Genomic DNA, 13,781 nt, shown 5'->3' with positions numbered 1-13,781 from the left:
ACCTACATCTTGGATGCCCTTGAGGTAAGCTAAAACATACCAAAAATTTATTTCAAAGTGAACTATCCCTTTAAGTTTATATTTCTTATCACATTTTATTTCTTCCTGTTTTAAGCATAAACTCACCTGATACATTTTTTCAGAAAATAAGACACAATGTCTTTTTGCTTCTCAAATAAACAAGACTTAATATCTTTAGTCATTTTGCTTCTCAAGTAAATGTTGATTTAAGAATGTTTAGATATTTGTACTGGAAAATATACTAAGTAAGAAAATCATTTTTGCAGTGTAGTCTTGTGTTCTGTGTTGTTTTCACTTTACAGAATCATAAACAATCACGTGTGTGTAAATATACTCATAAACATTAAAGTGCAAGTTTGCTACAAGAATCTTTACAAAAAAGAAAGTTAATCAAAAGTCACAGGCCGCTGCCTGAATACAGAAATGAAATATGCACTTAATTTTTTCAATAATGTTCAAAATAGGCTGAGAATGATTTAAACACAAAGTAAAAATTAAAAACCATCTATAATGTAAAACATCATATCTCTGAAGTGTTTGATTTGAAACTGTGTACCTTCTGAATAACACAACTAATGTACAGTATCAGCTTTGCCTTCTGCAGTTTATAATACTGCATTGTACCATAAAAAAAAATATAAAAAAATGAAAAACTGATCTGGTTCAAGCCTCAACCTTCACAGACGGTCCTTTAAAAGCACACGAGGAAATCTAGCATATCATTCTGATGTATTTATGAACATTTCTTTTGAATTGATGCATACAATTTGTAAAAAAATCTGCTCAAAATGTACATTAAAATTACTTCATGTGACAGGAAGTAGGAATGTGTCACAGGAAGCTCTCCTCCACTTCTGGACTTCCAGAATGTTCCGGCAGGAGTTCCTCTCGCTCGGGTTCAGTACTCGGGGTTTCCATGGAGACCGTCTCATCATCAGAACTTAAAGAGCTTTTGAAGATAGAGAGAGAGAGAGACAGAGAGAGAGAGAGAGAGACAGCGAGAGAGAGAGACAGAGAGAGAGACATTAACATCACATAAGTTTGAACCTCCAGGGGGTGCTGTTAACAATTTGGAAATTCTTTAGGTAAGAATTATTAGTTTTGTATTGTGTTATATACATTATAAATCCTTTATATTTTATCGTATTATATTATCACATTATATGCATAGATATTATTATAATTATTAAAAATCTTAAATACACATTGAACAAATGTATATCATGAATGCATATGTCGAGTAATAAATGTAAAATAAATAAATACACAAATAAATATACAATTCATCAAACTATTATATATTATTTATATTATATATGCTTTATATTTGATCATATATTATATAACTATTTACAAACATACTGATCCAATTTATACCATGAATGCAGATGTCGGCTTGGCCAAGTGAATATATGTAAAATAAATAAATAAATAAACACTCCACATTAAAATTATATATTATTTATATTATATTATATGTATCCTTCATATTTTTTATATATCCTTTATATTTTATTAAATTAAATGATATTACATATACATATTTATTATAATATATATATATATTTATATATAATAAATGTGTGTGTGCATGTGTATATACAGTATATATACACATTTATTTATGCATTCATCTAGCTAGCATGTATTTATTTTACATTTAATATATATATATATATGTGTGTGTGTGTGTGTGCGTATATATATACTGTATATATATATATATATATATTAGGGCTGTCAAATGATTAATCACGATTAATCACATCCAAAATAAAAGTTTTTTTTACATAATATATGTGGGTGCACTGTGTATAATTATTTTGTATATATATATATAAATACACACACATGCATGTATATTTAAGAAAAATATATAATTTATATATAAAATATTTATATTAATATATAATATAAATTATATATAAATCTATATACAGTATATACATGAAAATATTTCTTAAATATATACAAGCATGTGTGTGTATTTATATATATAAAATAATTTTATGTATTCATCTAGCTAGCATGTATTTATTTTAAATGTAAAATTTTTAGATGATTAATAGATTAATAGATTATTCATGCAGTTTTTTTTTAAATAAAAAGAGAAGTGATCCTCTCCGTATGAAAGAGGAAGAGGTAATGTCTCATCGTTCCTTCATCCTCTGTGGTTTATAATGTCTGATTTATTTGTGATCACACAGGAAGCCAGCGTTACCTCGAGGGGGTTTCCGTCAGCACAGGCTCGTACTGGGGCTCCTCCTCTGGCTTGGGGTCGGGGATGGGGATGATGTACTCGTTGTGTGGAGCCTCTCCGTCGGCCTGCGGGCGCGGGCTCGGGTTTGGGGTTTCATCTGAGGTGGGAGACTCAAGAGAGAAGGCACCCGGGAACGGAGAGGGGACCAGCGGCTTCACACGAGCCACCGCAGGGTGATCGCTCTTCAGAAAGCTGTCGCTCACCTGAGAGTATTTCTGAGGGAGAGATGATGATGATGCTTTCATGAAAAAGTTTGGAATAATTAAGATATTTTAATTATTAAAAGCGCCTAATGCTCACCAATGATGCCAAAAATACAGTAAAAGCAGTGACATATTATTACGGATTATTACAATTTGACTAAATCTTAAAATGTCATTTATTCCTGTGATCAAATCTGAATTTTCAGCATCGTTCCTCCACATGATCCTTCAGAAATCATTCTAATATGAGGATTTGCTGCTCAAGAAACATTTCTTAAAACTCAAAGGTTTGTTGAAAATGTATCAATATTTGCTCTCATTCTAAGTTTAAAAATGGCTCCCATTCGAACAGATTATTCATACATCTGAGTTTGATGGAATGCTTAAATTCTGCTTTATGCTTGAAAGTACTTTAGCAAAAGTTGTGACCACAGAATGATGGAGAAAAGACATTTAGGAATATTGCAATCACAATTCATTTGCAATCCAAGAGGTTAAAAGATGGTTTGTTTAAAATGTATCGAAAAGTTCTCTCATTCTTAAGTTACAAATTGCTCCCATTTAAATGGATTATTTCTGCATTTGAGTTTGAAGGAATGCTTAAATTTTGCGATTCTCTGCATGTTCCTTTTCTTTGTGTGATTTTAGAGTACTTGCGTGAAGGGCTTTACCACAAAATGACAGAGAAAATCATTTTAGGAATATTACAATTAGAATTTCTTTGCAATCTATGATTGAACCATGGAAACGAAACAAGGAACATAAAGGAAACCTTTTTATATCCGTCTGAGAGCATGTTCCCCATCGTGTGCACCAGAAAGGAGAACTCTGGACGCTTCTCGAACTTCTCATCCCAACATTTCCTCATGACCTCATAACTGCAGAGGAACAAACCATCAGCCTTCAATCCGAACCCACCATCATCACATTTATTTAGAGATGCCACAAGCACAATGGCTGTGATTTAAACAGACAACCTATCCTGTTACTGAGCACAATCTTATTGACTCTATGAATATACAAAACAAGGATAAATGCAATAATAAGCATGCAAGCCTATATGTAATTGCCATTCACGGCAGTATTGAGCGGTGCAAACGTACATGTCCTCGTTGGCGTATGAGGGTTTGGCCATGCGGAAACCTCTCTTCAGAGCGCTGTAAAACAACTCGTTCATCGGCAGGTCTGGATACGGGGTTCCTCCTGCAGAATCAGCCATAAAGAGAGCTTATTATTCCACATTTCACTCACATAAAAGAGGAAAACTCAAAGCAGTTTTTGCTAATTCATCAGTGAGCAGTTATGTGCTTAAAATTGATCGTTTTAAATCTCTAATAAAAGAAAAGCAAACATGCCTTATGAAAGAATTGCTAACACTTTACAATAAAGTCTTGTTAGTTAATGCATTGAATGAACTAACACTGAAAATTATTCTAAAGCTTTTTTTAATCTTCAAATCAAAAGTATCTGTTAATATTATTTAATGATAAGACGAACTAACAATGAAAAGTTGAATTTGTATTAACTAACATTAATAAAGATTAATAAATACTAATGACAAATGCATTGCTCAATTGTTAGTTAATGCATTAAGTCACATTAACTAATAGGACCCTACTGGATAATAAAAGTGTTGCCAAAGAATTCTTATAATCATATAAAATGGATGTCATTGCTAATAGTGACATGTATACAGTATCAATTGTGTATAGGTTTAAACACTTTAAACACAGACCTGAATAAGTAGTAATAAGACAAATTTCTTCTGTTTATAGGAAATATACGTTTATACAATATCTATGTTAGGATACTGGCTGCCCAAAAGTAAAAGTCACTATTGCATCAGATTTATGCATTTGGAAGATGCTTTTATCCAAAGCTTGCATTCAAGCTAGATTTTTTTTCCTTGGGAATCAAGTCCTTTTAGGCAAGTCATGCCACTCGGCCGCCATCTCGGGCAGCTATTTTGGACTAACAAGACCAGGCTCCTATCTAAATGAATGGGCAGAGAGTCAGAACTGCACTTTCACTGGTCACCGGGACATAAAAACTGCTTGTATAGAAACAGCAGTAAAATATGATAAAAATCGCTGAAAAAGTTTGATGACTTTGCCCCAAAATAAGGTTTAAAAGGTCTTTTTCCCCACAGGTTATACGTTTACTACGCATGCGCAAGGGTTCTCGTCTCCGCTGTCGCAAACCTCAACTGTGTGCATGCGTCAGTGGAACCAGACGATAGGCTTACATGTTTCCCGGCTTGACCGTTAAAAGCAGACGATTGGCTTTCCAGCGGGAGGGGCGGGGCATGTGCATACAACCGCCATCTTTGGCGTTACAGGTTTTCCCTATATAGTTGTATTGAGGATTGAGGAAGTGGCATGTCTTTATATAAATTGTCTCTGATCAAACCCATGACCGTGGCGTTGCCACACCATGCTTTTTCACACAATACACATTTCAGGTACAATATATAATATAAGAAACCTCATCAATGTTCATTTCTATTTGGGGATTAACATTTAATGTTTATTTACACAAATAACATGACTGCATAGACCGTCAGGAGAAAGAATAAGTGAACGGACTCACCCAGAGTGAAAATCTCCCACAGTAAGATGCCGTAAGACCAGACGTCACTCAGAGTGGTGTACAGGTTATGAAAGATGCTCTCCGGCGCCATCCACTTCAGAGGAAGAAACGTCTGCAGAGAAACACACCGTTTCATTTTAAAAGCACAACTACGACTTCAGTGATTCACTGCATGTTTGAATGAATGTGTTGAGGGATCTACGCACGCTGCCTTTGGAGATGTAGTTGTTGTCGTGCATGATGTCTCTGGCCAGTCCAAAGTCACAGATCTTGGCCAGTTTGCCCTCACAGATCAAAACATTTCTTGCTGCCAGATCTCGATGGACACACTGACAGAGACACAGAAAGATGTGCTTTACTTTGCAAAGAAAAAAAATGAGACACTTTCTCTAGATCAGCAAAAAGAAATACTCAGCAGGTTGAAGCTTTATCAAGACATTGTTTTACAGACGGGATGCATTTCCCATTTACAACAGTAGATGGTGATGTATGTTTTCATACTGGCCAGGGTTAATATATTTAACTAAAACCAAGCAAAAACTTTAATAACTAACTGAAATACTTTAAATACTTAAAATTTAAGTTTAAGTTTAAAAAAAAAGGTTATGTCAGCTAGTTCTCAGAGCAACATTCTCATTTTCATTTAGTTTAACTTGATGTACTTGATGAAATATAAAATGAATAAAAAGGTTAAACTATATAGACATAAAAAACAACTAATACAAATGCCAAAACTCTACAAAATTAAAGAAAATTTCAAATTAAAATAAGTCAAAATATTAATAAAATGTGTAAGAGTATCTCAATGCTACTAAAATAACATGCTACTTGCATATTAAAACATGCTTGACCGATTCTTCCGAGTGGAACGGTGAGTAATTGGACTGATGTCATTTTATCATGTTAGGTCTAATGTTTTGCAGGTCAACAGCTTTAGTACTGTAACTATTACAGATACTCACGTTCTTTGAGGCCAGGAACTCCATGCCTTTGGCCACCTGGTAACTAAAACCAACAAGGTCACCGTAGCTCAGAACCGGAGAATCGCTGATGACCAGAGAATGATCCACCCTGTGACCTGTGAAACACACAACATAAATCACACAGCCTCATTTGATGATGCAAATACAAACATGTAGTGCCATGGCATTACCATGGTATTAGCTTCTAGCATCACTGCAAAAAAATGATTTTCTTCCTTAGGATTTTGTCTTTTTTTCTAGTACAAATATCGAATTATTCTTAAAGTGCCCCTATTCTGCTTTTTAAAGGCTCCTAATTTTGTTCTGGAGTCTCCTACAATAGGTTTACATGCATTCAAGGTCAAAAAACACTTTTGTTTTCTCCTAATATACAGTGCAGCATCAGCTCTTTTCTCACAGTGTCTGAAACTGTTCAATAAAGGATTCAGTCTCTCTAAAGCTCTCGTTTCCGACTGCATAGGTTTTACCGTATGCAAGTCCTCATCATTAGGAAGTGCATCAAAGTTGATTTACTTTTCTCAGCGTCTTCTCGACATGTCAACAACATGAACCAAACTCTTCCGGTCTCGGCTACAACTACAGTATAAATGTGCACATTTGTAACAATCCTATGTTTGAGCGGGATGTAAGACTGGAATAACTGACGACTAGTTTCTGCACTTTGATCTTTGAAACTTTGCAGACATTTTACATTCACAAACAGTTATTACATTCTAGGTAATATAGGTAATATCAGAAAAAAAGCATAACAGGGCCACTTTAAATCAATATACATTTACCGGTACTTGAGAAGAAAAATAGCTGAAAAATCTAAATTAAGTTTTGATAACTTTGACTTTATGCCTAAAACAAGATTTTTTTTTAAAAAATATAAAAAATACAAATTTTTCTTGGTTTAAGCATAAACTCTTAGTTTTGAAATTGTACTGTTTTATCAGGTTTTTCTATGTCCAAGAGAAGCTGAACTCATCCTGACCTCATCCTCTCAGCTCAAATTAAAACACGTCTCAAGAAATACTCAAACAATTAATAAATATACATATATATATATATATATATATATATATATATATATATATATATATATATATATATATATATATATATATATATAAAAATATACAAGGAGACTTTTTAGTCTTGATTTAAATAGCGCAGAAACCTCAAGCGTTTCACTTTCATTAAGTTCTTCGGATATCCTGTCAGATGAGGAAGTGAAGCATTAATGAGCATTATGAAAGAGATCTCTATGTCACACAGACTCTGTCTGTGCTCAACCTGAAGGCCTCGCAGCATCACAGAGCCAAAGACCACACAGCGAGCACAGAGGCATGATGGGAGTTTTAGGATAGAAGGTTTCAGCATCTGCACAACAAGACAAAACCTTACAGTCTTACATTATGATGTGAACTTCCTCTTTCTGAATCACCACAATATTACAATATTAAAATTAAAGTATAAATAAGGACTGTTTAAACATACTGAACTGTTACATTTCATGCAACTAATTACATGAATTATATGCAAAGTCATGAAGATTAACCAGATGTGGCAGTGCTGCTAATAAATCCTGTGATCGACATTTGGCATTTCAGCAAATATTGAAATAATTGTTTATTGTGATTATTAGCATTATTAATAAATGCAATACAATTAAAAATGCAAAAGTGCAATTAAGTGCAAAAATGCAATTAATATATATACTGTGTGTGTATATATATATATATATATATATATATATATATATATACATACACAGTATATACAATTTTATATAACATAATATATATATATTTTTACCAATATTTCTCCCAAATTAAAAGCTATAGAATTTGAAATGTTAAAAAACTTGAGGGTTTGAACATTTTAAAGTGAAGGATTTAAGACAAAAATATTGTTAACATAGCGTACAATATTTGTTTTAATATAATTATCTTTCTTTTTACAGTCCAAATGTAATGTACAACAGTAAAATATTTATGTCTTCATTTTTATTAGAGTTCAAACTAATAATAATAAAGACTCTGAGAGAGGTCTTAGTTGGTATCAGCAACAGCAATATCACATGAAAAGGTCTCATTTTCATATGAGATTAAATATTACATCATTGTTAAAATTGACATTTATGTAAAATAATAATAATAATAATAATATTTTTGTCCGAGTTGTGCCACCCTAAATCATTTTTAAAATAAAAAACAAATCAAAATAAAACTTTTACAGAAAAAATATAAAATATTTTATCTGTCATGTGACCATTAACCAACATCAGAGAACCCTGAACATGCAAATGTGTTGTAAAATGATTTAAATATGACCTTAAAACTCAACAGGTATTGTAATAAATATTTGACATCTAAGGGGTTGAGCTGACAGCGAGGTTTGGGAATGAATGGGTATCGTTTTGGGTTTTTTCGATACTTTTAAAACGGTACCGGTGCCTTAAACAGTGCCTGAACCGATACTTAAAAAAAAAAATAGAGCCTCAAAACGATGGTAAATGACATTAAAGAACGGCCTTTTTATTGAAAAAATAAATAAATAAAAAAATTCTTAAAATTTGATATATATTAAAATTGTAAAGTAAATATATAAATACAAGTAGTCTAAATACAAAACACAAAAAACGTACATAACAAATTCACAATAAAATCTAAGCCACCTTACCCAAATACAATAATCTAACACTACAGTAACAACAGCAAAGCAGTCTGTATTCTTGTTCTGCTACAAACCAGCTTTAAATTTCAGCAATTCTTCCACATTTTTTGCCTTCTCTGGCCAAATACAACACCTCTCCTGACTTATTGCATGTCCTGCACAAGGTGAGCGTTATTTTAGAACGCATCACTTTAAATGCCTTACGCGAAACCCCTCGTGGAAGAAGAACGCCGTCATGTTTACAACTGTGACAATGAGCGCTCAGGATCAACCGGTTACATACCGGTTACTTGGGTACCGGTTCCATATCGGTGCCCGGTTTCGTTACCCAACCCTAGTAGACAATGGGTGTTGGCGTGTACCTTGCTCCTGGTAGATGTCCTGCTGGTATGGGGACTCGTAGGGTGATGGCTGTATATCTGCATACTTGATAGAGTCTGCGAGCTCCTGCATCGGCACATACTCCATCTGCTCGTCTTTAGTCATGTCCATATATCCTCCATCACACTCGCTGCCGAACGACACATATCTGCACAGCAAGTTTACATCTGTCTTACATGATCTAATGTTACAGTCAAGTTAAGTTAGAGTTAAGTTATTTTTAAATGTACACAATCGGTCAAAAGTTTGGAATAATTAACATTTGTTAATGCTTTTGAAAGAAGTCTCGTAGGTTCACTAAGGCTGCATTTATATGTACAGTAAAAACAATAACACTATAAAATATTATTACAATTTTAAAGAACTGATTTCTAATCGGGTGCTCAATAATGATCAATTATCATTGGTGCTTAATTATTAATAATGGTTCTTATTATTATCAACGTTAAGCCTTTTAGTGGAAACCGATGCATTTTTTCAGTGTTTTCGGGATAAACATCTTTTGTGAAGAAATGTCTTTACTGTCACTTTGGATTTGTGAATAAATTAACTGTTTTATATCTGAATATATTTAAAAAATATATTTTAAATTGTAATAATATTTCACAGTATTAGTGTTTCACTGTATTTTTGATCAAATGAATGTAGCTTTGGTGAGCAGAAGAGACTAAAACATGAACAATTCTTAATTATTCCAATCTTTTGACAGTTAGTGTCTATGTGTAGAATAATGAAATCACATATTGATTTGAGAAATAAAACAGCAGTTAATCCGGCTGTAATTCTCGTACTCTTTCCCGGTTGGCACGTCACTATCGTTACAGATCAGGCTGCCGTTGGTGATGTGGTTCTTGTCGGCGTAGGACTGGAGGAAGCTGTGCTTGTTCCTGTGCAGGTAGTCCACCAGATCGCCATAGCGACAGTATTCTGTCACCAGGTATAATGGACCTGCGTAAACAATTAAGATACAGTCTGAAAAGACATCTCAGAACACGGTGAGGAAAAGGTGTCTGTTAGTGTTTATTTGGTCAGTTATTTGATAATTTAGTCTTAGTCCAGTGTCAAATGTACTTTTTTACTTATCATCATATTTAGTCAACCTTGTCCTGTTTTTGTTAAGTCGCGTTTTAGTCGACTAAATGTCTGGCCATTTTAGTCTTAGTTTTAGTCAGTGCTTGAAGTTGGGGGGGGGGGGGGGGGGGGGGGGAAGGTGCCGGTACTCTCTTGCATTGGCAAATCATGACATTTCTACACTGAAAAACAAAACTTGGAAATATTGCTGGTACAAAAACAATTTATTGTTATTTATTAACAACATGAATGTATTTAAACAAGTCGTGTGTGTGTGTGTGTGTGTGTGTGTGTGTGCGTGCGTGCGCGCATTTCTTTACAAAGAAACATTCTCTTTTTTTAGAAGTTGGTCATTAATAAACTTGATTCTTGAAGTTTGTTAAGATGGGAGGTATACAACAATTGCATGTAAATGGTAAACAACAAAAACAACCAAGAAAACAGCTCTGATATTGTCTTTTCAGTTATACTTCGATATGTTTACAAGACAGCAAACATTAAAAAAAAAGTACACTCGGGTTTTGATTTGGGCATGTACAGTATAGGCTATTACATAAACTAAATGAAAGCTTATATTCTGACTAATTTGCTCGTTTTATTAATTTATAAAACATATAGTTTTACCCAAACTGAATAATTAAGACAAGTTGAAATGGCTAAATCTTGTATAAATATTTTTGAGTCTTCATTTTGACGTAGCCTACTCCAGTTCTTGTTAAAACACACTAGACATGCAAATTCTGTGCATTTTGGGCACTTTTTGTGTGAAATCATATTTATTTGCTCCATCAAAAGTGTGCTTTCACGTTAAATGAGCGTGAGCACAACAAAAATAGACTCAGCCCCGCTTCACTGCTGCTCACGCGACGCTCCTCCTTGCGGTGTGAATGCAAGGGGGTAATCCATCGACCGGAAGTTGAAGCCGGCCGGGTGCCGCCATCTTGTAGCAGAACTTCACTTGCGTTAGCATTTCCATTGACTCCCATTAATTTTGGCGTCACTTTGACAGCGAATAACTTTACATCTGAGGCGTTTAAAGGCTCCATTTGTCCATTATTTATTTCTAAAGAAACACGACAATGTATAAAGGGCTCCATTACCTTCTATGTTACATTATGCCCCCGTAGTAAAAATAGGCTAACGATTGCGTCATAACCACTCGACTCTCTGTCGCGCTGTACAGAAATGACCGTACAGACAGGAGGAGAAGCTCGCAGGCAATCGGGGGGACGTCCCGTCAAGGGAGAAGCCCATAGATAATGAGTCCATAAAAGCAACGGAATACTTACTCCTGCTCACTCTCGCCAAAGAACTCTTTGCTCAAGTTCCCCGTCTCTGCAAGATTAACGTTGGCAATTTTCACGCACAGCTACTAGAAGATTAACGTCTGTCAGACAGGTTGCTCACGTCATCAAGCTTAGTTTGAGTCGGTTTGAGTCTGCGCGTCAGGAACGGAAGTGCTCAAAAATCGCTAAAAATGGGCTTCAACTGTCTCAACTGAGTTCCAATGAGATGGCTCTGTCCACTTCTTATTCTGTCTATGTGTGAATGCACTCATTGATTAACATGCAAGCCGAAAAAAATACGCGCTGCTCACGGTTGCGGTGGCCGCGATCAGCTCCGGTAGCCGTTTCGCAGCCGTAACGCGCCGCAGATGTGTGCAGTGTAAATAAGGGGTTAAACGGCCGTCACGCTTCTTCTGTCAGTGGTATAGAGTACCGGCTACATGCGAGAAGTAGCGGTACGCAAGAAAAAGTGCAGGTACGCTTAAGAGTAAAATGTAGAAGTGCTGGTACTGCGTAGCAGTGAGTACCGCCCCACTTCGAGCACTGGTTTTAGTTGATGAATGAATAGCATAGTTGATTTGCTCAAAATGATAAAATCACAACGATTTTTGTCATTTGAGAAAAGTATCTTGACATGTCATTGTACCTTGTTTGGTGCAGGCGCCCAGCAGGTTGACGATGTTCAGGTGAGGACCCAAGTGACTCATGATCTTGAGTTCAGACATCAGAGCTTGTGTCTCGCTTCTCCGTGCGGTCGCTTCAGTGACGAGAGAACACAAATGACTACAACCATCAGTCACACTCACATACCTGTGCTTAAGTGTGTGTTTCACACGTACATTTGAGCATTTTCACTGCCACTTTAGTGGTGGTTTGGGAACGGCTGAGGCCATGCGCCGTCGCCTCGACAACACGCCCAAACGCTCCAGATCCCAACGTACGACCTGAAGAAACAGATACATGTCAGTAAACAAAACACCTGGACATTCAAACACTAAGTGGTAATCCAGTATTTCTGACCACTTTGAATGTCCAGCTACAGGAAAATCTGATTAGAAAAGACAGTAAAGTAAGTGTGTCCTGTTCTCACCCAGAACCAGACTGTCCCGTGGCATCTCCCAGGCCAGGTCATAGGGCAGGTGAATGGGGTCAACGTAGATGTACTCGTGTCCATCTAAACTGACCGATTCAATGACCTTCCACCTGATTTCATACCGTGGCTTCTGCAGGAAAATACAATATAGAGTTTCAGTTTAACAATGTTAAATCTGTAGCAGTCAGACAGGATGTGATGTCACTGACCTTCCTCCACACAGCGACGAGGATGATGATGGAGATGATGACGATGACCACCAGTGCTAAGACAGCGGCCAGAACTGCCACCTGGGAAAACAACGCTGGACAGAAAAGATGAAAGTTATGTACTCAAAATCTTCATATAAAACACATTAAATACTGATACTTGCAGCTGAAGTGACTTTTTTTTTTGAGGGTGCAGTGTGTACTAAATGTACTATGGACATCAAATAGTAAAAAAACAAAAAAAAAAAACATTTAATAAATTATTTATTTACGGTTAAATTACGTTTTTGGTTGTATTTTCAGTCACCTGTCATATAGAGACATGTTGAATTATATCACCCTGATTTGAACTTGATAGACAGAATCAAGAGCTGTACTACATGTTTCCCCTCTCTGAATATCCAGCTTCATTCTCAAAAAATAAATAATAAAACATTTTTGGATGTATTGTCACATATAGACACATTTCACTATTCAATTATTGATGGATAAAACTATTTCCTGTGCTATTTTTTTTTGCATCGAATATCCATTTCACTTAAAAATATGTAAAATAGGAAAGTAAAAATTGGACAATGCGGAAGGTTCACGTTGACTTTAAATCAAGACAACTCCATGTCAAATACATTGTAAATAACAAGAGTTTCTTGGTTTCCTGTTATCTGATGAGGAACTAGTGGAACTGGAGACAGGATATGACATCAATCAACAATATTAATACAAACAAAACCTCAATTAATAAACACATTAATTAAGAATGCTGAAAGGGGAACTATGTAGTTTTAATAAAAAAAAAAATTTTGGATGTATTTTTAATCATTTTCCACACAGAGACACATTTCACAATTCAATAAATTACTGTTCTGTCCCATTTTTTTCTCATAACCATTTCACAGAAAAATATGTCATATTAGGAAAGTTTAATGAGACAAAGCTGACGGTTAATCAAGGCAGCCAGGCTCATATATAAACCTGTAGGCTCATACAGAGAGTCAATAAGAAGTGTTTCCTGCAGCTTTGGCAT

General features: G+C 35.1%; 1 protein-coding gene across 1 annotated transcript in view; it reads right to left on the bottom strand.

The window, feature by feature from the left end:
* Positions 1 to 666: 666 nt before the first annotated feature.
* pdgfrb (platelet-derived growth factor receptor, beta polypeptide) overlaps positions 667 to 13,781 on the bottom strand; it is a 43,941-nt gene continuing 30,826 nt past the window's right edge. Inside the window, exons 11-23 of the mRNA XM_056252605.1 lie at positions 12,758 to 12,852; positions 12,546 to 12,678; positions 12,295 to 12,399; positions 12,102 to 12,212; positions 9,890 to 10,046; positions 9,080 to 9,246; positions 6,036 to 6,151; positions 5,280 to 5,402; positions 5,074 to 5,185; positions 3,588 to 3,687; positions 3,257 to 3,362; positions 2,243 to 2,496; positions 667 to 970 (exon numbers count right to left, since the gene is read on the bottom strand). Coding sequence (XP_056108580.1) covers positions 853 to 970; positions 2,243 to 2,496; positions 3,257 to 3,362; positions 3,588 to 3,687; positions 5,074 to 5,185; positions 5,280 to 5,402; positions 6,036 to 6,151; positions 9,080 to 9,246; positions 9,890 to 10,046; positions 12,102 to 12,212; positions 12,295 to 12,399; positions 12,546 to 12,678; positions 12,758 to 12,852 — 1,697 coding nt within the window. The 3' untranslated portion in view covers positions 667 to 852. The remainder of the gene's footprint in view (positions 971 to 2,242; positions 2,497 to 3,256; positions 3,363 to 3,587; positions 3,688 to 5,073; positions 5,186 to 5,279; positions 5,403 to 6,035; positions 6,152 to 9,079; positions 9,247 to 9,889; positions 10,047 to 12,101; positions 12,213 to 12,294; positions 12,400 to 12,545; positions 12,679 to 12,757; positions 12,853 to 13,781) is intronic.

Source organism: Rhinichthys klamathensis, unplaced genomic scaffold, assembly GCF_029890125.1.
Source record: "Rhinichthys klamathensis goyatoka isolate OS25496 unplaced genomic scaffold, OSU_Roscu_1.1 h1tg000097l_1, whole genome shotgun sequence".
In the NCBI taxonomy this organism is placed as follows: domain Eukaryota; kingdom Metazoa; phylum Chordata; class Actinopteri; order Cypriniformes; family Leuciscidae; genus Rhinichthys; species Rhinichthys klamathensis.
The sequence above is the reverse complement of the archived record's forward strand: the minus strand, read 5'-3'. Positions and strand labels throughout refer to the sequence as shown.